The 27,833-nt window shown below is 38.2% G+C and overlaps 1 protein-coding gene across 1 annotated transcript; it reads right to left on the minus strand.

The window, feature by feature from the left end:
- On the minus strand, positions 1 to 27,739 carry LOC136254056 (uncharacterized). The gene is made up of 17 exons (XM_066046718.1): positions 27,704 to 27,739; positions 14,336 to 14,426; positions 13,874 to 13,930; positions 12,917 to 12,950; positions 12,568 to 12,622; positions 12,200 to 12,351; positions 11,724 to 11,779; positions 9,624 to 9,690; positions 8,945 to 8,986; positions 5,708 to 5,822; positions 5,128 to 5,451; positions 4,965 to 5,071; positions 3,819 to 3,910; positions 2,600 to 2,626; positions 2,038 to 2,111; positions 1,808 to 1,969; positions 1 to 286 (listed from the first exon to the last, which is right to left on the minus strand). Exons 2-17 carry the CDS (start codon positions 14,423 to 14,425, stop codon positions 103 to 105), a joined length of 1,638 nt encoding a protein of 545 aa, XP_065902790.1. The 5' UTR covers position 14,426; positions 27,704 to 27,739; the 3' UTR covers positions 1 to 102.
- Between the last annotated feature and the right edge of the window lie 94 nt (positions 27,740 to 27,833).

A 27,833-nucleotide genomic window follows, 5' to 3' on the forward strand; every position in this document is an offset into this window, starting at 1 on the left:
CTAAGGATGAAGTTAAATATTCTATACATTGACATAGGTATAATATCTGCCGTTGACAATAATAGCAATTAACATAAATATATTGCTGTATATCTTAGAGCATTAGGTGTTCTTTCTTTGTTTTTCTAGTCTCTTGGGGAAGAAGGCAACTAGTACCATTGTTAACAAAATTCCAAATGAGAACATAATAAATATCAAGTGAAAATCCACTGGAAATCCAATGTGTTGAGCAGTGTCTGACAGAGAAATGGAATAAATTGAACCAAACACCACTGGCGACAATGTTCTGAAACAACAACGTACATATAGCTAAGTGATTTCTACAAACATATTATATACTTAATCACTTATGACAATATAACAGTTATAAAGTGCACACAACATCAGGGGCATAGCTAGGATTTTTCCAGAAGGGTTTCCAAGTTGTAAGCAGTGGGATTCTGAAGTCTGTGCTAAAAGATCTTGAGTATTTTGTTTGTATAACCCCTGGGAAACAGTTGGCTACACATACGTAGAATAAACGACCAAAACATTATTTTGATTTCTAAGTGTATCTATCTATTCTCATGACAAAAACAGCAGACTAGCAGTAGCTAACCTCTGCAAGTTCTTACATTTCTAACATTTGAGTCTACAATGTCTGTTCTAGAACATTCCTTCTTTGATAAAAATGCACTGAAATAAGAGACTTTTCACATTAATTAATTTGTTAATACATATGAATGCTCTATAAGAGTATGCTTGGCTGCTTTATTAGAGTATCTAAATTTCCCTTCTGTAGATCTTTCGGTGAGAAATAAATGTAAGTCTTACTATAAATTGTTGTGCTGCTGTTATCCACTCACTTTTTGTTTTCAAACTTATTAGTGTTCCTGCTGAAAACTTAGGAATCTAAATTTCAAAGAGGGGTTTCCTGGAACTCTCAGAAGCCCCTTCCCTACGCTGGGAAGGAAATCCAGGGTTTACAAGGGGGGTGAACCAGGGTATAGTAGGTGTACGGAGCAGAGGGGTCGGGGGGCACAGCCCCCTAGAATCTAAAGCTATTTTACATGTTTCAGGGCTGAAAGTTTTGATGTAGAGTGGTTTATTCATCTAAGTATACTAAGAGTTGTATAGGTATAAGTGACAGTCATCAGTAGAATGGCATACACAAGTGCATGTGTATTTTATTTGCAAAATATCTTTAATAGGCTAAGTGTGCCCATGCATGGGATAGTATTGCAGATGTTAGTTTTCATACTCAGCAACTATGGAGGATTCTCAATAGTGTTACATGTGGTGACTGTTCTATTTAAAGTATTTTACTGACTGCTCTATTAGAGTATCTCAGTCTTGCATAATTTTTTTTTTTGGGGGGGGGGGGGGGGAGCACGTGCTCTATGTGCCCCCTTTGGATCTACCACTGCTACGCCCCTGCAACATACTGCTAGATGGATTGCATTGTCAAGCAGCTATGTATATTGTAATTACATGTACCCAAAACTGTGTACAAGGGCTAATAATTGTTTTGCATTTTTAAAAGTCACAATTTTTGGGGAACAAAACCATTTAATACCTATACAATATAAGCATGGAAGGATCTTGGCTAGACTCCTTCAATGTTCTTATATGATTGCTAACAATAGAATTTGACTGATACTATAATTACACTGACTGCTCAAAGTTTTAAGCAAAACTATATTATACCAATGAAAGGTATTGGTTATATACTGTAACGCTCCAAAACTAGCATTGTATCAAGCCAACTTTCTTAATATGTAAGTATGTATATGCACTAGTATAAGAGTTGTATACTACATAATCATACCGGAACACGCTTGTTACTGTTACTGCCAGTCCATTAATTGCTCCCAGTTTGTCAGGAGTAACTGAGTTATTTATAAAGAGTCCTTGACACACAAAGCAGTTGGTAAAGTTTATGCGAATCATCACCAACACTGCTATTAAAACTATCCACAAGAGAACTTGGCTGAAACAAAAATTTAAAATTACATATGCTTTAACCAGCATACTGTAGCTACATATGTACATACATACTTTTTGCTGATGTAAGTTAGTGATGGAAAGAGAAGTAACAAGACAATAATGACAGCTGCACTGATTTGATAAGTCTAAAGTAAAAACAGTACATAAAAATGTTCAAATACCAACTGTACTTCACATGCAAAAGCATGCACTTATGTACAAAGTACGGTCATGGTGAGCTAATTCCTGAGAAAACAGTTTAAAAGCTAAAGTGGGTTATTTCTTGTTAATATAACATTTCAGCCTACTAATGATTAGTGACGACAGTACAGGTGCGAAGAACAGATGTGTGAGGTTTGGCTGCAATTTAAGTTTGGGAGTGCTCTATACTAGACATAATTTATTGTGAAAACCTTGATAGGTCATCATATGTCAGACAGTTGAATGCAAAGGTTTTGACATTTTAAGTGGGTCAAGTAGTACTACTTATCAGCCAAATGTTTAGAGCTTGTGTAATTCATCCATGAACTACTAAATGTTTTTGAGGAATCAGCTCATGTTAATGTATTATAACATAATACATGTACGTACATGTGCAGGCATACCTACACATAATTATGTTCATCATTCTTACCATTAAAGTGCCAAATCTCTTATCCATCTGCAATTATAGACCTCATATCAAAATATAACAAAGTGTACACCCAATACAGGACATAGCTACGGTATGTTTAAATTGAATGATAGTGACCTACAAAATTGTATATGCCTTATTTCATCTACAATGTCACACTGCAATATACATTATACGTAGATTTGTAGGTACTAGATATCTTGGATTCACATAATTTGATTAATTTCTTTGCATGATGCAACACAACTATCTGCAGCATTATAATCTCAAACCTCCTTCCTACATGTATGTACCATACTAAAGATGTGCCAATGTGCATATACTGTACTGTATAATGGATTAATTTTGAAGAAAAAACTTTTTGAAGTAAAATTAATTATAAAATGTTTGATTTTTGAATGCTCAAATGTCATGTAGTACCAACAAAAAATACTTTTACGTGTTTAACTAAGTGAATTGTTATTGAGATGGCAACCATGTGTACCAGTACAGAAACAGTGATAAGGTGATATCATGTCTACAAAGAAATATGGACCACTATGCCAGGAAATTTTTGTTTTGCAGATAAGAAGTGATGAGAGATTGGTAAGCACATGTGGAGGGAGATTTAGAGTAGCTTTCATTTTATAGTCCAGTAGATTACTAGCAATTGGCTTGAAATAACAATACAAAGCATGCATCACATACCGTTCTACGTAACTGTGGTTCAACAGTTACACACTTTAGCAACATGAGTTCACACAGTAGTGAGCACGAGTGAATTTTCTTAAATTGATCGTGGTACACTGTAGCAAAAATGTTTTCAAAGAGTTAAATTTTCCTACTCTTTGAATAATTTAAAAAACTTTTTGAAAATAACCCACTATATGGTACAGCACATAGTATATTCTCCCATGTAAGTCAGAGTCTCAGTCTGTAACTATATTATGACTATGTGTACATGTACACCATACTTTCTGCTGCTTCCTGTAATGGCCTAAAGGCCATGTAGCGTTGAAAGCAACTAAGAGTAGTATTTATCATGAATGTGCTCATGAAAATTACTAAAGTAGTTGTTCTCGTACATAGGACCGTTACGTTATTACAGATGCAGTGTAACAACAGAGCTAGAGATATGTATAACCAGTAGGTTCATACAGTGTGCATATGTATACATATATACTACATAATTTTATGCATATTGGTTTGCAAGGAAACATTACAAACAATGCTTACGCACTACATTGTATATTATCAGTGATAGTGGCACCAACAGCACTCCAGTTACTGCAAGTGTTATTCCTATGTTGTTCAGAGAAAATCCCAAACCTCCTGTATGATGAACCACAATAGCAGTATATAGTGCATAAGATGGAAGCCATGTACTTATTTCACAGCAGTAGTGAATATCTTAGCTATTGATACAGTTTTTCTCAGACTTGAGTTAATTAAGATATTCCACTCCTACTGTGACATAACTACAGTATTATAACATACATACCATCCATTACAGTATAGTAGGTTATTGCATAAACATATAGCAGTAACCTGTCTGCTCACACAACTGTTAAAGTACATGCTTCGCAACAGCTGCCAAGTTCCAAAATTATAATTTAGATGCTTGAGTGAAGGAAAGTATTATGATCATCGGGCTCAGTTACACATCTTTCATCTACACATAGCAGGTAGACACTAACTGTTGCAAATTTGTTGCCTGAAAACATTATACACAAGTGCTTAGCGACTCTATTTTTGCACATAAAGGGTGACTTGATTTTGGAAAACCTATAGCTCTTGGGTACAACACAAACTATAAAATCATACCAGTATGAAATGGCTATGCTATCTGGTTAAATTTTTCACACTAGCTTGTATGTCAGGTACCTAAACGTTTTCTGGAGACACACTTCTGTAGGCTCATCAAAGCCCACGCATCAGTCCAGAGGACTTGGGAAGACACTGGAGAGGCTTTAGATGAGGTTATTTGCTTGGAGCGGCTGGCAAAGTTATGCAAAAGTGAAATACATGTATTTTGTGACATGCAGTCCTTCTAAAGTGTGTAATTTGGTCTGGAGCTCGTCGTTACAACACTCATCCATTTAAAACCCTAATTGTTGCTTACCCCACCACCCACACCTTCCACCCCTTTGTGAGGACTAGTGATACACAATACTCATGAAAAAGCCTGGTGGAAACTGTAGAGGCTGCTTCTTATACTCTAGATGCTCTGAAAGACAATAATTTATTTTTCATTTTCAGGGAAAAGTTCACCAAGGTTGGTGAGTTATTACCATTTAAAATTCATCTACAAATGTACATTGCATATAAGTTATCCAAAATCAGGTCACAATTAGTCTATGATATGCAAAGCTCACTAGGTCCATACCTAGTGATCTATCAGTAGAAGACCACAATGAGTAACACTCATCAAACCCAATAGAGAAAAAAGAGAAAAATCCATATAAGAACACTGTACCAAATGCCACCTTGTCTCTGTATAACAAAGAAACGTGAAATATTAGCACATCGTATAGCACATACGAAGTTACTTTAGTAAGCTTAGAAGTACTCGTAAACTAGAAACTGCATGATGCTTCATCTCCTTCAAATTTTGTTTCATCCTTGCTGATGTTGCTATTATTACATTTTCACCTTCATCAACTGAAAACACATCCATGATTACTACTCCAATATCATCTTCATCAACCACATCATCACTTAGTAGTTCAGTTGTTGATGTGTTTACTGGTAGTTGGTCTACAACTAAAGGACCGTCATCTGATTCAGTATCATATTCACAATGGTTGCAGTGTGAGTCTACATTAGTGTCCATCGTGGAGGTGACAGCATCATTATCATCAGTTGATGAGTTACTAGTAAAAAGTAATACAAATTTGTCATGCTGCATGCCCAAATTGCCCATGTACATGTAAGTTATGTACTACAGAATTTCCCTCTTATAATCTAGTATCCAAGTGGATGTTAAACAACGACTTCATAAGTTATGTAAGCCCTTAGATTGAGATGATACTAGACCAGGTATAGTGCTATACGTAGTTAAGAAACAAATTTAACACTTTTACCAACAAATTTAAATTATGTTTGTGTATATTTAGTGTACGTACTTACCCAGTATATTCAGGTTTGTCAGGTAGAATACAAACTGCTACAATGACTCCAACAGCACACATTAGTGATGCAAACATGCTGGGCAAGCAGTATGGGAATCTCTCCAAAAAGGAATCTGTGAAATATGCAACAATAATTTAAATTGCAAATAAGTGCACAATTTCATTCTGTTAGGAATACAAAACACCAGTACAAACTAGCCCATTACACCTTACTCTAATTTGGTATGGCTTTAACTATCCATTTGCATTGCCAATGTTACAGGTGTGTAATTGTTGTATTTTGTATCACCTTAGAGCATGATCTCTATAGGACATGAGCGTGGCACTGCAGGATTTAGAGATCACGTTTTCAGCCAATCAAATTTCAGTATCAAAAACTTGTTGTAGTCCAATAATATTTAAACCTGAATTAGTTACTTGTGCATGGTTTAAGCTATACTATATATGGACTCTAAACAACAACAGCTTTTGTATGTGACCTGCTGAGCAAAACCCAGCCATTTTCGCACATTTCTTGAATTCTATTTTATTGCGTCTCTGTAATCTATAGTAACAAAAGAGTGGACAGCCAAAGTTTTGGCTTTTTATGATGAAAGGTCTTGGAGTTGTAGCGATAGATAGTTGGAACAGTGATAAACTTAATTTGTACAGCAACAACACAGGAAATAAATTACAGGCACTTAAATAATTGATCATACGTGTAACTCACGATTAAAACAAGCTACAAAGATGGAACTTGCCTCAATCTGAGCACCATGAACTGGCAAACCAATCAAGGTATAGTGCTTTCCCTGTACTCCTTCATGTTGACAAAGAAGAAGGCCATTCCAACTAAGAAATTACAATGGTGCATGGAAGTCGTTTTACCGCATCGTAAATAACCCCCTATAACTCACGTATCCTTTGCCGTGCAAACACGAAACAAAGATTTTCTTACTCTTCATAAAAGGGCGAATTCAATGATGTATTATAGGTTTTATTAATTTGAGCCTGATTTCAGTGCGTACAAACGTGATTAAAGCATGCGTAAATTTTTCATGTAGCGTGCGTATTTTTACCCAGTGCATTTCAATACAGTTTTATGGCAAACTATAATTTTGTGGGTTTTCGCTCAGCAGGTCACCTATAGTATATCTGTGCATGCCATATTACTTCTATAGCATCAAATGTTTTCGAAGCAGATGGTTTTGCTACATACATGGTTCCACCTTTAAATAAAACCATTATGGTTAGGAAATCACAATAACCCCAAGTACTGAGTGCATTAGTTTAATCCAAACTGGGCAATTAGAAACAGTGGGAAAACGGGAACAAAAAATGGAAATGGAAATCGTCAATTCTCAACTAAATGTATTCTAGAGTAAAATCCTCATTTGATGGCCACCTCTTAAAGACCACCTTTTTTACAAAGGCCATAGACCACATTGTAATTAGGTTCTAAAGGCAGCTAAGGAATATTAATGATGTAATTGATCATGATCAGACCACCTCTTTAGCTATTATGGTGTAATTATTTGGTAAGTTATAAACATGGTATTTCATGACTCATAGATAGGGATCAATATCATCTCCCATATTTTGGTCTGCACTTCATCTGGCATTGCTTAGTTTGTATCAGAATGCTTCAAATAGTCCATGTAAGTGACGTGTAGCTAGTACACTGTATCAAAAAAATTAATGCAGTCTCATAAGAAGATAATGACCTCTTAAGAGCCTAGCCCTTTTAGCTGACTTATAGCTATTTTTATAAGTTATGAAATTGATGTTTGGAACTTATAATGTAAAGAGGCAGTCTTTGTAAAGAGGTGTTCTTTATGAGGTCATTAAGTATGCCTTGGCTATCTTTGAGATGTAATTACAGCAATGACCTTGTATGGAGGTGTTCTTTGTAAAAAGGTGGTCTTTAAGAGGTGAACAATAAGTGAGGTTTTACTCTAGGACAAATTTATGATGATTAGACTATTCCATTTTCCATTTCCATTGTCAGTTTCCGGTTTCCTTTTCCAGTGTTTCCTTTCCTGTTTACAAGCAGTTGTCAAGGCACAACAATGAGTTGTAGTCCAATTAGTTACACTCCAAACACAACATAACACACAAAATGGATAGCAATACCTACGCTGAATTAAGGGAAGGTGTATAGGGCTCGTTTCTACTAATTAACGATACATTTCGTAGCTGTCAACTGAAGGTACAACATTGAGTTGTAGTCAAAATAAGTTTTGATGTCAAGAATCAGTGGGTTCTATGAGATTTAGAAAACCCTCAGGGCCTTAGTAGCGCCCTCGCTGCATTCAGACACTACAGCCCAGAGCCTTCGAGTTTTCTAAATCTCTGATTCTTGACATCTAACTATTATGCAAAAATAGTGGCAGTGGCGTAGTGATTGAAACATGGATGGGGCTGGGAGCAAGCATTTTAGACTATCTACCTACAGTTTCAAAAGAAATATAAAATTGATTGTTGACAGCTACTGCGTACTAATTCAATTTTGTACATGCTGTAAAGCAAATAAATGTGACTGAATTTTGGAAAATCACCCTTATGGGTGCATTGTTGATTCAGAGAAAAATGTATTTTAATAATTTAAAGCATGTTACTCACCAGCCTTGGTAGCTACACGCATGGATTTTTCACCAAAGATGGAGCAATTCACAACCTTTAAGAGCACCTGGTGGCCAAGGTAATCCTTGTAGAATTTCCCACCATTTTAGATGGATTTTTTCAGCAGTATTGCTGTATCACGAGTCTTCAAAAAGGGGCAGAGGGTGGGGGGGTTGGGTGCCAGGGTGGGAAAGCTAAGGGATAGACTACAAAACAGATGAGGATGGTAACTGAAGGCACCAGACCACAAAACAGGTCATCAGAGGCAGGAAATAAACCGAAATCTCACAAAACAGACATACATCACACACTCAGCTCCCTGCTCATCTGTCCAGAGTGTATGAACCCCCTTAAGCACTTCCCTGTTGTTCACAGACCTGTACAGACGCCTGGTGTGGTTATACAGCCTGCCAGAAAATAGTCTACCAAAAGCAGACCCGACAAGTTGAAAGCGATTTTGACATGAAAGGTTGGTTCCTGATGGTGCAGCAACTTCATGCTGGTGTTATTTCATTTTTGGTTCTTGCACCCATATGGTTGATTTTTCTAAATCCGGTCACAAATAAATAAATATAAGTGTACACATACATATACATAAGTAGTACTGACCAATTGCATGATGAGCTCTACTTACTTGGAGGTAAGTTGTACTGTCCTAGTGGATCAGCTAACACACCTGTATGTGGACATAATTATGTGTGTCATGAGTACAAAGCATGCAGCTATTTTGAGTATAGAGACTGGTTGTTAAATGTACATATATATTAAGTGCATTTGTCTATTAAGCGCATACTCGTCTTTTAACATAATCATAGTTGAAATAAGTGCATGCACATGAAGCTCCAACACAAGGTGCAGCGAAGAAATGCTAGAGGTTTGTCAACTATGCAAGGCTTGAAAATTTCACATGGTACATGGTCAACAATTGTGTGGACTTGACTACTACATATGCTTACCAAGCAAAAGGTCTTCTACACCATGGAATTCATGCTCCACATGTTGGACTTCATTGAACCCGGCCAAATATTGGTATACATGGTGACTGCAAATCATACCACCCCAAGAGAGTTAATTCATGAATACTCACAAAGAGTTTTTATTAGGCAAATGCAATTACAAAAATTGATACACATTAATACCATAAGGAAGTATTATTTAGCGGATGCATCCAACAACCAGACTTTATGGTTGTAGCTAGTTTTATGCACCAATGCTTAGGCAGGGAAGTACACAAGTACTTAAGTTCACATATTAATAAAACAGCCTATGATTATGTATGTTATTATTACATGTACATACGTACATATAGATACCTGAAGCTGCTGGTCCCAGTACTATAGCAGTGTTAAATGCAGTGGATATTAGTGACATTCCAAAACCCTACATAGGAAATAAGTATGCCTACTGCATGCCTATAATGTGAGTAAAATTGCATGATGTAACCAAATAAAGAGGTCATCCTAAAAATTAGTTTCATAGGTGGTGGAAACGGGATATGGGACATGGCCCATTACTTTTATTGTAACATAAAATTGAGATACTTTAGTAGGAGGACAATTAGTATAACTACTTTGAGGGAAATCAAAGCATCCAGAATGCTATCACAGAGCTTCTAAATATGTGTTTATCTAGCTAGTAACTGTTCAGATTCACAAATTTGTGGATTTGTCTCCCTCAAATTTTTAATAAAAGGAACAAGTATCACTATACATATGCAACACTGCCACTGTACAACTACACCATGTTATTCTGATCATACAATTTTGCCTATGACTGCTGATCTGCAAAGGAACCAACATGAAAAAAAAGACTGTACAAAAAGCTACAAAAAAAATCTTTTGGCAAAACTGAACAACAGTGGTGTATCTACACCCGGGTATACCCAGGTGTATGCCCAGGTATCAGCTCACCTTGCCCGGGCTTCAGAAAATCTTCTGGTGCGGCAGCCACGCATGAAAATATACTGTTCACAATTTATTAATTACAATTCTATAGGGCACCATTGATTGTAGTGAACACTTGCAGTGAATTCTTGCATGGAAAATAAGTGCTGCATGTTTAAATAAGAGTCTGACTTCTAATAATAGCCCCATAGATTATGAGTTACTATATTTAAATCTGAAAAACGGAAATGTGCCTGCCCAAAATGAATGCCAATTGTAGTCTCATCGAAGTGGTGATTTGGAGTTTTGCTGTTTATAGACCACGCGAAGTAGATACTAGAAAACACTCAAGACGACAGCTGTTTGGCTTGATTTCAGTAGGTAGGTGTCTCATGCTGAATAATCAGTGCCGAATTTATTGTGATACAACTACAATGAAGGAATGTCAAGGGAATAACGTGAGAGATCTGCTGAAAATACTTTGTTTGTAGGACTACTGAGCAGGGTGTGGTAGAGTCGGCGGATGGTTACAAGGAATGGATACCCCTACTGAGTAGATGAACAGGGCCAGTGTCATGACGATTTTGTGATCCACACAAGTGCAACTCAGCCGGAGTACAAGAAATCTATTGGTTCAGTAGTATCACTAAAATCAAGTCAGCCAATACCGGACTGGTCAGACCGTGGGCTCTGGCTCTGACCCATTGCACAGCATTTCGAATCAAGAACTGTTCGTAAAGTACCTATGCAATCCACGCATACCAAAAGAAAGAAATTGTGCCGCGCACCCCAATTATCATCTGAAAAGTGAAGTATCCATTACGCTTTGCTGTCGGCTATGTTCAACGCATTACACAGCAGTACGAATCAAGAACTGTTCAAAAAACACCTCTGCAATCAAAATAGTCACTATGAAAAATATGGACGATTTCTGTTTCGAAGGGAAGCCATCATGTGCTACCGCCAAATCAACACTTTTCGCTGTCAGCAAAGATGAATGGGACACAAAGGAGGACATTAGTAAGTCCATGAAGAATGCATTGTACGTACTGCGGTAAGCCAAAAGGCACCTCTCGGGATGAAGTGATATCAAACAGTGAAAAAATCAAGCCCATAGCCTTAGTCGTTATTGAATAACGCTTGTCTGAAGGCATATCAGTCAGTTATTCAGTCAGTAGAAAACTCTGTTGAATAAACAATTTTTAAAATTCCATAGCAACTTGTTGAAAGCATTTCGAGTCGATCTGAAAGCTTAGTTTTACCTAACCAATACTGCCTCATTGTTGTCTGGGAAATTTGAGGCTGGTTTTTGGGTGGTGTTATTTCGTGGGCCACGCCTACTCCTTTGTGGTCCCTACTATACAGTACTATCATGCTGTATGATGCAAGTCACACTAAAACTTCTTACACTGTATGCACACACTATACACACATGGTACATACTGCCACAAGGTCTATAGTTGGGTATGGTATAAATGTCACAACAAAATCAGTAAGTGGTTACAAAAAATACTGCTACACTGTACTTACCTTATTTATATCATCAGAGTGTTCGTATACAATAGCCTTACAATTACCAATGATTCCTATACAATATAAAGCATATAACTTCTCAATAAAACTAGCACATTAACAAAAAGCATTGGATTGATGTTAAGTTAACTTCTAAATAAATACAACACTTAGCAACTGAATAATGGTGCACTATGATAACCTCTGGTTTTATTCTCTGCACATTGCAAAATAGCTAATATTGCCATTACACAATGTTTCATTTATATGTATTCTATAAAGATAAAAGCCTTCCTGATTAATTGTGAATAACACAAACAATGACTATAATAATTCAAAATTCTAATTCTCATCTACTACAGAATGAAGACACATACTCTAATGGAGTGGTCAGATTTATCGTGTATGTACACTATCACTTATGTAGCTTCATTATTACTTGTATTGTCAATGATAAGAGACTATAATTATGTGACTGGAGATAACACTTTTACCATTAGATAATCCATTAAGAATTCTAAGGATAACAGCCATATAGAAGTTGACACTGAATCCAAAGAACAATGAAGAGAATGCCATACATACTCCACTGTACACCAGAATGGTCTTCTTGTTGTGTTTATCAGCCAACAGTCCCCAAATGTAGCTGTAATAAACACAATGAAAATTAATTGGTACAAGCAAAATTGTCCTATTAAAAATGTTTGGATATTATAGTTTAAGGAAAACATTATAGCAAATCATGCTGTACATGCCCCATTGACATGTAGCTTTTGTACAGTAGAATCAATGATTATTACATGTATATGATCAATCAGTAAATACACTTTTATGTTGAGATACCTTCACAGTTAAAGCTTACCTTCCACAAAATCTGCCTAAATACATTGAAGAGGCAAGAAATCCAGCATATCGTCCTATATACATAAGCAACACTGTAACAGTAAATTAATTACTGTCACACTAGGGACGCTACTTACAAGCCCATGAACACAGGTACATAGTCAAATGTTAAAATGCTATTGAAATGCAGAAAAAATCCCAGGCCCATGCAGTGAGGACTACAGCCCTCAGTCTAGGCGTGTGCTTAAGATGCCACGACAACTGGGATACAGAATTTCCTCTGAGTTCCACCTATACACTTAAACAATCTTGACTTCTTGCAACCAGGGGTTGATCAAACCACTGCTTACGTTACACAGCAAACTTACCAATATTTCTGTCTTCTATGCCAGGAAGTAAAAACTACAGTGGTTGAAGTAATGGATGCACATAATGGTATTATGGTATGTGACCCACTTTGCAAATGGGCACTTTACTGTACATTATTCACTGAACGTAATTTAACACATTGCTATACGAATACTAAGGAACTCTTCAGTGCTAGGCCTCAATTCTAACAAAGCACTTGCTCATCCTCTAGATGTCTCATGCTTTATTACATACATGTATAGCACTTGTGGCAATGCTTTAATATAATATACATGTACACGTATGTAAACATAGAGGTTAAGTATTTGATCATAGTTTGCTAAGTGGCTAAAGCTGTCCTTACCAAATTTAATTTTCACCACAAACACATTACACATTAGCATGTACAGTGTAGCTAGAGTATATACAATTTGGGCACTTTGGTGTTATATTACAGGGTAGATAGTCAAAGTGGGTGGGTAAGATTGTGTATATACTTATAGGAACAAGCAATATAAGGAAAATGAGTAAAGATGCTAGGCTCAATTTGAGGGCTAGTGAAAGTACTCTATCAACTGACAGAACTTGTGACAGTCCCAGAACCAACTGCTTATGGGGCTGTTTCAGAGAAGCCAACAATGTAGTCTCTTGTCAGGGCTTCAGAAACATGAGCGTATGCAGAAAGCAGACCCAACACTGAGGTAGAAGAATAATTATTATAATAGTAGGAGTTACTAATGTAATGTCTAGCTAACTGTTGTGAATACATGTATGTCAAATTCTTTGACTTTGAATGGGAATATTTGGTAACACATACAGCAAGATGTATTAGTTGAGAAAAGAGAACAATTATATGGGCAGGTACCAATGTATTAATGCTGTTCATGTGTATTAAAAGTTGAGAATGTATGATACATGTATGTTTACAGCAAGTACAGTAGTGTATGGTTATATACATACAGTAAATGTTATGATACCTTAACCATGAAAGGAAGATATGGATATATCAGTGTTATTGATAGCGAACCGGATATCTACAGGTAGACAACAGACTGTCTATATATGGTACTACCCAAACGCAATGTCGCACTCGCTTGCACGCGCAATTTGCTTGAGATTTTAAAAATTGCTAAGTAAGGAGCATGACAACTGTTTCGCTCGTAATTCGTGTGAGTAAAACAGCTGTCACACTGTCTCGCAAGCAAAACAGTTGCCATACCCCTTAATTAACACTTTTTAAAAATCCCAAGCAAAGTTGCATGTGCGAGCGAATACGACGTTGCGCTTGGACAGTACCGTACAACTGGTAAACAAATGTTATTTTAACAGCAGAAAAATCTTAATATTAATACCAGTATTAGACAATGCAAACAGACATATACACAATCATTTACACACACACATGCTTGCACACAAAACTGTCATGTTTAAATGCTTACCATTATAATGTACAAAGAGACATGCACCTTGATCATATGCTTTGTGATGTGATGCTGTTTCAAAAAGTAATACATTCTTTGTTTTAGCATACTGCAGGTGAAAGTATGATTAATACACATAAGTTACAGTAAAGGTTTAAGTATGTAGCTACAAGTTTTAGGCACAGAGCTACGGGGTTTTAATGTTGTATCTACGTACACGTATACTATCAAAACTAAACATGCACCATAACATAACTATAGCTTCTATCCAATTGGCAAATGAAAGATTGCAGATACTTTAATGTACAATAGTAACTATAGGGCTCAAATAAGCTGATGCCGTATTACCTATGCATTACTATAATTTTCAAACAAAATATTCAATGACAAAAATAATTTTCAATGACAAAAATTTGGGGTACTAATATTAATATATTTTACACTGAATTTAATGTAACTGCTCTTTTAGAGTATCTCAATCTTTGCGGCAATGAGTAGTCTACAGCCTTAAGATTTCCAGTCATGTTCTTTGGTGAAAGTCAATAGATACAGTATTAAAAGCAGTAGGCCATGTGTCAGTGATATTTTGGGTAGTTAATAGCCATAAATTACCGCTAGATGTGTACACACTTCGAATAAAAGATTTGCATAATTCAATTATCTTACAATGTAAAAAATCAAGAAACAAAGTACAGTATTATAAAGGGGCGGGGTCCATGAAAACTCTTTTCAGGATGATGCTTACCCATAGCAAAGTTAGCTAGTTAGCAGCTACAATTTTATGTTAAAGTTGCAATTGATGCAGCCATTATCAATTTTATATCAAAACAGTTGCAAAATGGCCTTTGATGTTACTGACAGCCATTAACTTTATTAATAGCATTATTAGCATCATTGCAGCCATTTCTCGACTGCCACCTTTAATTTGAGAAAGTGCTGGAAAAAAGCAGTGCCAGTTGGCAATAATTAGCTATCTGTGCATGATTATTAATTGATAAGCATCAGCTGGTATAACTATAGCACAAAAGGTAGGGTATAGGCTTCACAAATTTACTGTACTGTGGTCATGCAGAGTGTGTTTTATGTACATTTTATAGGCTGTGATAAGCAAGGGCAAAACACCATTCAAGAACAGCTAAGAGAATAATGTTGAATAAAGTGTAATACTTGTACATAAGTAAGGTGAATGAGCCCTTGGGCACACACAGCCATAGATGGGCACAGCTAATTACCCCACAAGTGGGTGTGGCAAGGAAATACAGTTAAAAATAAAATTTGAAAAACTTGACTACATACAAAATATTAGTTAAATATTTAGCATTCCCCTAACCACTCTGGGTTATCTCTTGCCAAGAAGATTAGAAGAAACTGATACTCCAGCTGCCATATCAAAAATACGTCTGCAGCTGGAATTAGTTATATTGAGCTCATTCTGAATAAAGACACAAGAAGATAAAGAGGACGGCAAGAAGTGGCCTAAATTTGGATATTTCCAGGTGATCAAAGTCAGACAACAATTGTTGATGTTCTTTCTTTCCCTGCTTGCAATCCCTTACAAATTCAAGGTGTTCAACTGAGTCCAAGGGACATGTCAGTTCTAACAGGGCAACTGTCTAACAGGGCAATTGAATTACTCCTCTCATTGTAAAGGATGATGTCAGGATGATATGGGGTGACAAGGAGAAATGTAGCCTGTGGGGAGTCACTAGCTTGCAATCCAGGTAAGTCAGCATAAATTGAGACCATGCATGTTCACTTCGGTTAAAGTTTAGAAAGTTCAGTTGTAAAACTTGGTCATGATGATACCTAAAGCGGCCCTGTGTCAACACAACAGGGAAGCCACCCAATACGTATGCAGTGGTAGGTTGAAAGCTGCCACACAATGTACATTTGCACCACATTGTACATTCTAACATTGTAAATTGGCAGCTGTGAGAAGAGTGTTAGAAGCAGCACGGAGAATGAAAGAAAAATGACCTGGGGTTGCAGCTAAGTAGCAATCTGTTCCAGGTCTCACTACTGGATTCAAACCACATAAAATCTTTCAATTTACATTGGATGTATAGCGTGTTTATATGTTTATCATAGTATGAGCGTTCATCAGCTGCAGCTAACTTCTTTGACTGAAAATAAAGTTTACGAGCCACACTGTACTTAAAAATGCTCTAGCTAGCTACTTCAATAGAACAACCAATTCAAAAAGATACTCTGAGAGCACAGCTAGTGCACGTGTATCTTAACCAGAGCACAAACATCCTGCCTCCTATATATTATGAAAACTAACAGCACTTGACTGCACCTGAATAAAATTGAAAGGGCGTGGCTTTCCAACTGCAGTAAACCCAGGTGAGTGTTCACTTTGCAGCACGCACTTTTAGAGTAACTCACCTAATATCAGACAGGCTCCAAAATCGGATGGGATTACTTGAGCTACAACAGAACAACTTATATTTCTTCAGGTAGTTCAAGGTAGTGGGACTTTGGATACCAAGTATCCGCTTTCTCGGCTTCTTTGTCTGTTGACATCAGCTCTGCAAAATCATTACCGATTAATACGCATATCCCAGGAAAAATTTGATTCACGGACACCCACAGTTTACAAATAACACTTACATCCAATCAACAGTTTTACATGTTCACTTGTTAGATCAACTCATCTACTTTCTAAATATCACCAGTTTATTTAATTAAATCCTTTAAATAATGAATTACAAATCAGAGATGTTACTGGAGTAATAATTGCACCATAGTTTTAAGTGTACAGAAACTTGATTAAGTATACGTTGTTTGAGATAAGTTTATGGGAAATGTGTACTATATACTTTTATAAGCACTGTATACTTCCGTTCACTTAAATTCATGGTGCGATTATTACTCCAGTGACGTCTCATTTCATTTGGTTTGTAATTCGTGATTTAAAGGATTTGATTAAATAAACTGGTGATATTTAGAAAGTAGATGAGTTGATCTAACAAGTTAACATGTAAAACTGTTGATTGGATGTAAGACTTATTTGTAAACTGTGGGTGTCCGTGAATCTACTTTTTTTTGCGGGATTTACGTATTAATCAGAAATGACTTTGCAGGGTTGCTGCCACCAGACAAAGAAGCCGAGAAAGCTGATACTCCGTGTCCAAAGTCCCATAGCCTTGAACTATCTAAAGACATATAAGTTGTTCAAAAATTCCTGTTGTAGCTCGAGTAATCCCGCCCGATTTTGGAGCCAGTCTGATATTAGGTGAGTTACTCTATGTTGCATGCAGATAACACTAAAACCACGCACAGTGAATTGCTGTGATTTAGCTTAAGCTGCTACCTGTGGCAATTAGTAGAGCAGCTTAGCTAGCAAAAATGAGCAAATTGTGTGCTTTGTGCAGAAAGTATGAAACTTTGCACATAGTACCTATACCTACCATGAAGCATATATTGAGATGTGAAGTCATAGCAGATTCCTTTAGTGTCCTCTACAGTTCATTTTATGCTCAAATATAGTGACCTTTGTCTATATATCAACACTCCATTTGTTCAAACTAGGTGCCAAGTTAAAGATCTTTATCCAAGAAACAAGTTGATACTTATTGCAAGTTCATAGCATATTCCATTTCAAAGTTATGGTAATTTTTACCAGCAGCAAATTCATATAAATCCAACCGCCCACGCAATTAAACTCTTCATCTACATTCTTGTTTTCCACTCAATTTTTGTATATTTTAAAGCTAATCATGAGTACTGCAGGTTCCATATACAACCAAAAAGTGGAGAAATATCTAGGGGTGGGGCATGTACCCTCCTCTTGTGGTAGTTGAATAAAAGTTTATAATTATACGTATAATGCTCTATCAACAGTTTTAACTACAATGGGGGTTTGTAATAGTTCATTTGGGGTGGGGTGGGGGCTTTTTTACCCCCTTTAATAAACACCTTAATTTATAAATCAAAATCTTAGTGAATCAAGACACACAATAGTGTGTCGTGCGGCCCAAGAAGCCTGCGCGCCACACCGTGTGTATATTAACAGGAAGAAAGAAAACGCAATTTTCACACCTATGTAGCTCTGTGATCCCTTATCCGATTGGAACCAAATTTGCTACAGACATGCCGGCCAGTTATGGGAGTCTACATACCAAATTTGAAGAACATCGGTCTAGCCATTTCCGAGATACGAGCGAACAAACGTTCGTTTTAATTTCTTCGGTTTTTTCTTCTTCATCTTCTTCATTTCGCACACTTCGCAAAATCTGCCATAGAACACGAACGCGTACTCGGATAGGGCTGAAATTTGGCACACTTGAAGGGCTCATTAAGGCGGATCTCAGCACCAACCTTGGTAGGAATCCGATGAATATTCATGGTGTTATTACCGATTATGTGCGTAAAATAAGGTCGAAGGTCTGTCACGCCTACAGGGTAAATCCCTTGGAGGAATGAGTTGAAAATTGATATGTAGATGGAGTAACCATCGTAAGAGTGCCTTTTTGTGGTTTGAAAGGAATTGAGATAAAGACCATGGAGATATGACACAAAACCCAACCTCTGTCAAAATTACGCGATCGATTTTTATGAATAAAAAAAAACTATTAGTTTTCACATCTACCAGGCAAACCGCTTAGAGCGATGAGCTGAAAATCAGTACGTAGCTGGAATAATCATCATAGAAAGTCCTTGCAGTAGAACAGAAGAATCGGATTACAAACCACTGAGTTATGATTCGAAAGGCAACTACGTGTAGCAAATGCGAGATCGAGATACTCTAATAGAACAGTCACCCTAATAGAGCATTCAGCTACGTTTATAACTTACTCCATTATAGAATTATATTACATTGCAAGATATTCTGTACGAAATTCAGCTACAAACAGTTAATCTGATAGACAATTCAGCTACATGTATGTCACCCTGTATAGAGTTCATCTAGAAACAAGTCAACCTGTATCAGCTAGAAGAAGTCACCTTGTAGAGAATTCAGCTATACAAAGAAACCATCATGTAGAGAGTTCAGCTGCAAACAAATCACCCTGTAGAGAATTCAGCTACGAACAGATCACCCTGTAGAGAGTTCAGCTACAAACAAATCACCCTGTAGAGAGTTCAGTTACAAAGAAACCACCATGTAGAGAGTTCAGCTGCAAACAAATCACCCTGTAAAGAAGATCAGCTAGAAGAAATCACCTTGTGGAGAGTTCAGCTACAAAGAAACCATCATGTAGAGAGTTTAGCTGCAAAAAAAATCAATCACTCTGTAGAGAGTTCAGCTAGAAGAAGTCACCTTGTAGAGAGTTCAGCTGCAAATAAATCACCCTGTAGAGAATTCAGCTACAAACAAATCACCCTGTAGAAAGATCAGCTAGAAGAAGTTACCTTGTAGAGAGTTCAGCTGCAAACAAATCACCTGTAGAGAGTTCAGCTAGAAACAAGTGACCCTGTAGAGAGATCAGCTAGAAACAAGTCACCCTGTAGAGAGTTCAGCTAGAAGAAGTCACGTTGTAGAGAGTTCAGCTACAAAGAAACTACCGTGTAGAGAGTTCAGCTGCGAACAAATCACCGTGTAGAGAACTCAGCTACAAACAAATATGCCCTGTAAAAAGATCAGCTGCAAACAAATCACCCTGTGGAGAGATCAGCTAGAAGAAATCACCTTGTAGAGAATTCAGCTACAAAGAAACCATCATGTAGAGAGTTCAGCTGCAAAAAAAATCAATCACTCTGTAGAGAGTTCAGCTAGAAGAAGTCACCTTGTAGAGAGTTCAGCTGCAAATAAATCACCCTGTAGAGAATTCAGCTACAAACAAATCACTCTGTAGAAAGATCAGCTAGAAGAAGTTACCTTGTAGAGAGTTCAGTTACAAAGAATCCACCATATAGAGAGTTCAGCTGCAAACAAATCACCTGTAGAGAGTTCAGCTAGAAACAAGTCACCCTGTAGAGAGTTCAGTTAGAAGAAGTCACATTGTAGAGAGTTCAGCTACAAAGAAACTGCCATGTAGAGAGTTCAGCTGCAAACAAATCACCCTGTAGAGAACTCAACTACAAACAAATCGCCCTGTAGAAAGATCAGCTAGAAGAAGTTACCTTGTAGGGAGTTCAGCTACGAACAGATCACCCTGTAGAGAGTTCAGCAACATACAAATCACCCTGTAGAGAGTTCAATTACAAAGAAACCACCATGTAGAGAGTTCAGCTGCAAACAAATCACTCTGTAGAGAAGATAAGCTAGAAGAAATCACCTTGTAGAGAGTTCAGCTACAAAGAAACCATCACGTAGAGAGTTCAGCTGCAAAAAAATCAATCACTCTGTAGAGAGTTCAGCTAGAAGAAGTCACCTTGTAGAGAGTTCAGCTGCAAATAAATCACCCTGTAGAGAATTCAGCTAGAAGAAGTCACCTTGTAGAGAGTTCAGCTGCAAAAATAAATCACCCTGTAGAGAATTCAGCTACAAACAAATCACCCTGTAGAAAGATCAGCTAGAAGAAGTTACCTTGTAGAGAGTTCAGCTACAAAGAAACCACCATGTAGAGAGTTCAGCTGCAAACAAATCACCTGTAGAGAGTTCAGCTAGAAACAAGTCACCCTGTAGAGAGATCAGCTAGAAACAAGTCACCCTGTAGAGAGTTCAGCTAGAAACAAGTCACCCTGTAGAGAGTTCAGCTAGAAGAAGTCACATTGTAGAGAGTTCAGCTATAAAGAAACTACCATGTAGAGAGTTCAGCTGCAAATAAATCACCCTGTAGAGAACTCAGCTACAAACAAATATGCCCTGTAAAAAGATCAGCTAGAAGAAGTTACCTTGTAGAGAGTTCAGCTACAAAGAAACCACCATGTAGAGAGTTCAGCTACATTTCAAGTCACCCAGTAGAGAGATCAGCTGCAAATTATCCTATGGGGATTAATTTACATGTAATAAATATATGCATTATATATATAATTTGTACATTTACTGATAAAATCAGAATGAGTTAAAGTATTTATAAAATCTGCTTCATCTTTTTCTTTTTCCTGTGGTAAAGAAAAAAAAAACGTTAAAAAGCCCCAAAGCTGGCCATAGGCCATCTTTGGGGTATACAAATACAAAAAGAAGTAAAATCTAATCAAAAACAGCCAAGCTGTAAAAAAAGGAGTGCGGCCCTTGAAAAGGCTATGGTGAAAAAAGATGTGAAATCCAAGGTGGCGCGGCCAAGAAATGGCTGTGATGGTAGGTTAATGGTGAAAATTTTAATAACGACAATTCAGGTGAATTTTGTGCCAATTGACCAAGCAGCACCAAATTCACCTGAATTGTCGTTATTAAAATTTTTACCCTTAACCTACCATCACAGCCATTTCTTGGCCGCCACCCACATCTTTTTTCACCATAGCCTTTTCAAGGGCCGCACTCCCTTTTTTACAGCTTGGCTGTTTTTGATTAGATACATATTATGTCTATATACAACAATTGTAATATTGAATGAAATGCATGAAATGTGCACTTTGCCTAGTACAATAGCCAGGAACTGTACCTGAGAATACCAAGCATGAAATTACTTCCTGTCATTCTCAGGTACTATAGGTCATTCTCAGGTACTTGAGAGGTCATTATCAGGTACTTTAGAGGTTGTAGCTGAGAATGCACCTGAATGAGTCTGGCATGCCCCTTTAGATTCCATGTGTGTAAACTAGCTATGAACACAAAGATCTTTATACCATCTGTAACAAGTAGCCCTTGTAATTTAAGCTATGTCATGATTGTACACGTGATTTTGGTGTGAGTCATTTCTTGAAATTAAGATTCACTACGCGTGCCAGCGTCCGACCTATTACCACATGGTGACAGGAGTGGGATCACTCTATTTCCGAGAGAAAGAGTGTTGTTGAACTGTGAAGCCAACATGGCTTCGGGATATCCACTCCCACCTCCAGCAGCACTGGATATACATGACGCCCAGGTGGCAGATAAATGGAAGAAATTTAAACGAGAGTGGACAAACTACTCTTTAGCTATTGAACTAAATAAGAAATCAGAACCAATTCAAGTCACAACACTGCTTACAGTTATTGGGGAAGAGGCACGTGAAGTCTTTTCCACGTTCACTGTTTGGGCAGAAGAGGGTGATGAGGCCAAGATAGTGCCGGTACTAGAGAAAGTTGCTACATGTTGTCAGCCGTGCAAAAATGTACCATTTGAAAGGTATCGTTTCAACTGTCGGGTGCAGGAACCTGGTGAATCCTATGATCACTACTGGACTGCCCTGAGAATGCTAGCAGAGGGCTGTGATTTTCACACAATTACCGCAGATGAGATACTTCGTGACTGCCTTGTGTTTGGCATTAAGGATGACAAGGTGAGGGAGAGACTACTCCGGGAGTGTACCCTCACTCTCCCTAAGACAGATGAAATTTGCCGTGCGGCCGAAAGTATGTGTGCCCAGATGAAGGTTGTGAGTGATACATCAGAGACAACAATCAATGCAGTGAAGTCCCAGGACCACACCCGCAGGTCAAAAGAACAACCTAGCACCAGCAATAAACCATGTCGAGAATGTTGGAACTGTGGGCGTATACATGAATATCACCTGAGAGAGCTATGTCCAGCCTATGGCAAAACATGCAGCAGTTGCCAAAAGCCAAACCACTTTGCAGCCAAGTGTCGCAGAAAGACCAAGACCTCTCGAAAACATGTCAAGGCTCTTGACAATGGTGATGACCCAGATGAAGTTTTCCCTACTGAAGTGTCAGCGGTACATCTAGATGACTCCCAGCTTGTGACGCTGAAATTGGAATCTGGAAACTACTTACATTTCCAGGCAGACACTGGGGCTCAATGTAATGTAATCCCTTTGTCACTGTACAAGAAAGCAACAAAAGATCTTAACCTGACCCAAGTTATTCCAGCAGAGACTCAGATAACAGCATACGGGGGTTCCACTGTCCCAGTGGTTGGTAGAGTACTTATACGAGTCTGGCATGGAGAATTTAGATGCTGATTGGACTGCAAACTGGTTGACAGCACCAACATTCGACCATTACTGGGAAGGAAAGCATGCTTGGGAATGAAGATTGTATCATATCTGGACAATGACAAAATAAACAAACCCAACACAAAAGACATGGCAGTATTTGCACTTGAGATTGAAAGGTACACATCAAAGGAGCAGATAATTGAGCAGTACCCTGAAGTTTTCCATCAGGGAGTTGGGAAATTAGAAGGGGAATACCACATTCGCCTCAGTAAAGATGTCAACCCTGTTCAGCATACCCCCAGGCAAGTACCAGTCACTTTAAGAGATCGTCTCAAGGAAACACTCGACAACCTGGTCCAACAACACATTATCACACCCATAACAAAGCCAACACCTGGATTAACTCTATGGTCGTGGTACCCAAGAAAAATGGGACACTACGAATTTGCCTTGATACAAAGGACCTTAACCACGCCATACAACGGGAACATTATCAATTGCCAACCATTGAAGACATTGCAACACGTCTACATGGAGCCAAAGTATTCACCAGTTTGGATGTGCGCAGTGGGTTTTGGAATGTTCCACTGGATGAACAATCCTCACTGCTTACAACATTTCACACACCATTTGGCCAATGCTGTTGGATGAGGATGCCTTTTGGCATTTCATCAGCCCCAGAGGTTTTTCAGCGTCGTATGCACCAGTTAATTGAAGGCCTGTGTGGTATTGAAGTGACTGCAGATGATTTTGTGGCAATTGGCTGTGGAGATACGTATGAGGATGCTTTACTAGATCATGACAAAAACCTGAGGGAGTTACTACAACGGTGCAAACAAAGAAACGTCTGTCTGAATGCGGATAAGATCAAGTTTAGAATGCAGGAGATACCATTTATTGGACACATAGCCACAAAAGAAGGACTGTGTGTGGATCCATGCAAGGTACAAGCAATCATGGAAATGCCCCCACCCAAAGATGTTGCAGCTATACAATGCCTCCTTGGTCTTGCACAGTATCTAAGCAAGTTTTTACCTCATCTGTCAGACATTATGAAACCTCTGAGAGAGCTCACACAAAAGGACACTACTTGGGTCTGGGATCATGCCCAGCAACACGCTTTAGAAACACTCAAGAAAGCTGTCACTAGTACCCCAGTACTGCGTTACTACAATATGAAAGAAGATGTAACTCTAGCTACAGCGCGATGCATCTCAATCAGGTCTTGGGGCAGCTCTGATGCAGAATGGTCAGCCCGTAGTATATGCCTCCCAAGCCCTCACATCAGCTGAGACTCGATATGCCCAGATCGAAAAAGAACTGTTGGCCATTGTATTCGCTTGTGATCATTTTGAGGCATATATCTATGGGAGAGACCAAGTACAGGTGGAGACAGATCATAAGCCACTTGTATCCATTGTTCTAAAACCTCTTGACAAGGCACCCAGCAGGCTCCAGAGGATGTTGCTCAGGATACAAAAGTATAGTTTGGAGGTTAAGTATAAAGAAGGGAAGAAAATGTTTGTAGCAGATACTCTCAGTCATGCCTATCTGCCAGCAGTCGATGTATGTGACTTTGCACAAAGTTTGGAAGACGTTGACCATACAGTTTCACTTTCACTCAGTACAGAGTGCCTACAGCAAATTAAACATACATCACGGGATGATCCAGTACTACAAAGACTACGTGAAACCATTCAGTGTGGCTGGTCACAAAGTAAGTCAGATGTCTTAGAGTGTTTACATGCCTATTATGACTTCCATGATGAATTGATTGTACAAGATGAGCTTGTGTTCAAGGGAGACCTCGTAATTATCCCTGTTGCTATGCGAAAAGAGATGATGGCTTCAGTACATACAACCCACATTGGCACAGAAGGATGCATTAGAAGAGCACGAGACAGTATGTTTTGGCCGTGCATGACCACTGAGCTGAAGGAGTACATTTCCAAGTGTGATGTTTGCTTGACCTACCGTGCTTCACCTGGAAAAGAACCTTTGTTGCAGCATGATGTCACAGAACGGCCATGGTCTAAGGTTGGTGCTGACTTATGTGAACTGCATGGTTGCACATTACTTGTTGTATGTGATTACTACAGCAATCTTGTTGAGGTTGAAAGCCTTACCAAAACTACAACAATGAGAGTGACTAAGGCCTTGAAAATCATGTTCTCACAATATGGGGTCCTGGATGTTGTGGTATCGGACAACGGGCCGCAGTTTTCCTTGAAGGAGTTTGCCACATTTTCGAAGACCTGGGGATTTGACCACACTACATCATCACCCCACTATCTTCAATCCAACGGCAAGGCTGAGAATGCTGTCAAGACGGTCAAAAGATTATTTACAAAGTGCCACGAATCAGGCCAGTCAGAGTATCTAGCACTCTTAGACTGGCGCAACACACCAACTGAGAGAATGGGAACCAGCCCAGCTCAGCGGTTTTTGGGTCGTCGCTGCAAGACACTAATACCAATGTCACAGTCACTTGTTTCCCAACAGACGCAGATGTACAGGCACATGAACGTCAGCAACAGTGTCAACAAGTGTATTACAATCGTCATGCCAAGACACTAAAACCTATTGCACCAGGGGAAACAGTGTGAATGCGCTTACCGGGACAAACAACTTGGAGTGCTGGAGCATGTACAGGACTTGTTGGCCCAAGAAGTTATGAAGTTAAGGTTGGAGAGAGTGTCTACAGGCGCAATCGACGCCAACTAATTCATACAAATGAGCCTCTGCCCATAGTGGAATCACAACCTACACAGATATCAACAGACATTGACACCCCAGAAGATAACCCAGCACCAAGTGCTGAAATAGCAACACCTCCACCAGCAGTTGAGTCTAATAGTCCATGTAGATCTGGGAGAGTTACTAAGACCCCTAAGTGGGTGGAGGACTATGTTCCATCATGAGAAAAGAACACTGAGAGTGATATTTACTATAGTTAACATGCATACATTTTTTTTCCTGCTGATTATGCATCATAATTATTTTATGTAGTATTGTTAGGAAGTTGTATGTATACGTAGTGTATGTATATCAGTTTTATACTTGCATACGTATGTAGCATTTTTTTTTACAAGAAGGGAGATGTAACAAGTAGCCCTTGTAATTTAAGCTATGTCATGATTGTACACGTGGTTTTGGTGTGCGTCATTTCTTGAAATTAAGATTCACTACACGTGCCAGTGTCCGACTTATCGCCACACCATTGTCCCCTATTACTCTCATTGTGACTCCCCTTTAGTCATTTCCTAGATGAAGGTCTTGACTGATAGTACTGTTTCTAAAACCTGGAATACATTTTGGTATGTAGAACCAAATTGTGAGACACAAATTATCTAGTTGGGTTTGCCCTCAGACTCCACCACATCTTGGGTGTGTGTCTCTCTAAAGGCAAATATATATTTTAAGGGGAGGTATAGTTCAGGACCATAATCTCCCCATAGTCGGTTCAAAAATTAGCTATCAATACGGTATGTTATATATGTATAAGGCTTTTAAGCAAGCATGCATAACCTTAGAGTTTTATGCATTAAAATATTATTGGTAATATATATACAGAAGCAAATTATAGCCATAAACAACCTCAAATTTTAGTAATTATGACGTTTGTTGATTTATCTCACAGGAGTATTGTATACCGTACGCAAGGAAATTTTGACGCCAAAAATATTTGACAAATTTGACGAATCGGTTTAATTCGTCAAATTTAAATTCGTCAAATGTTTATAAGCGCCCTTAAAAGCACAGGTTTTGCCTACAATTTCTTGATTTTCGTCAACATTTTATTCGTCAAATCTGCTGAAGTCTGAATTTGTCAAATTTTTCTTACGTCAAAATTTCCTTGCGTACGCTACATAACTCCTATGCCTCACTCCTGGATATCTCTCCATGTTTTGTAACCTGCAGTGCTCATGGTTAGATTAAAAAATAAATAATTGCAGACTAGGTTAAGGTTGTGATTGCGTGGGCGGTTGACTTTATTTGTGGTATAACTTTGAAATGGAATATGCTATGAACTTGAAACAAGTATCAACTTGTTTCTTGGATAAAGATCTTCAATTTGGCGCCTAGTTTGAATAAATTGAGTTTTGTATGGGTGATATATAGACAAAGGTCACTATTTTTGAGCATAAAATGAACTGTAGAGGATACCAAAGGTCACATCTGCGATGACTCCATATCTCAAAATACATTCACTACATGGTAGGTAGATACTATGTGCAAAGTTTCATACTTTCTGCACAAAGTGCACAATATTTTGCTAAGCCGCTGGTAAGCCGCTCTACTAAATAAGGTGTCAGCTGAGCTGATCATGATAGCGGGATCAGGCCACATAACTACTCGCACACTCGACGATTATCCCAAACGGAACTTACAAGTTTTAAAACTAAGATAACTTAACTTCAATAGCCTATGAAATAATTATATGAACACTCACTTGACTAGTCTAGACCCTACTCTCCGCACGGCGCTTATAATCTCTGACCTCTCGCAGCAGGCGCTTATAATCTCTAATCGATAAGCACCGTGCGGAGAGTAGGGTCTGGCCACGAGAGACTACACATGAA

The sequence above is a fragment of the Dysidea avara genome, chromosome 4 (genome assembly GCF_963678975.1).
Source record: "Dysidea avara chromosome 4, odDysAvar1.4, whole genome shotgun sequence".
NCBI classification, from domain to species: domain Eukaryota; kingdom Metazoa; phylum Porifera; class Demospongiae; order Dictyoceratida; family Dysideidae; genus Dysidea; species Dysidea avara.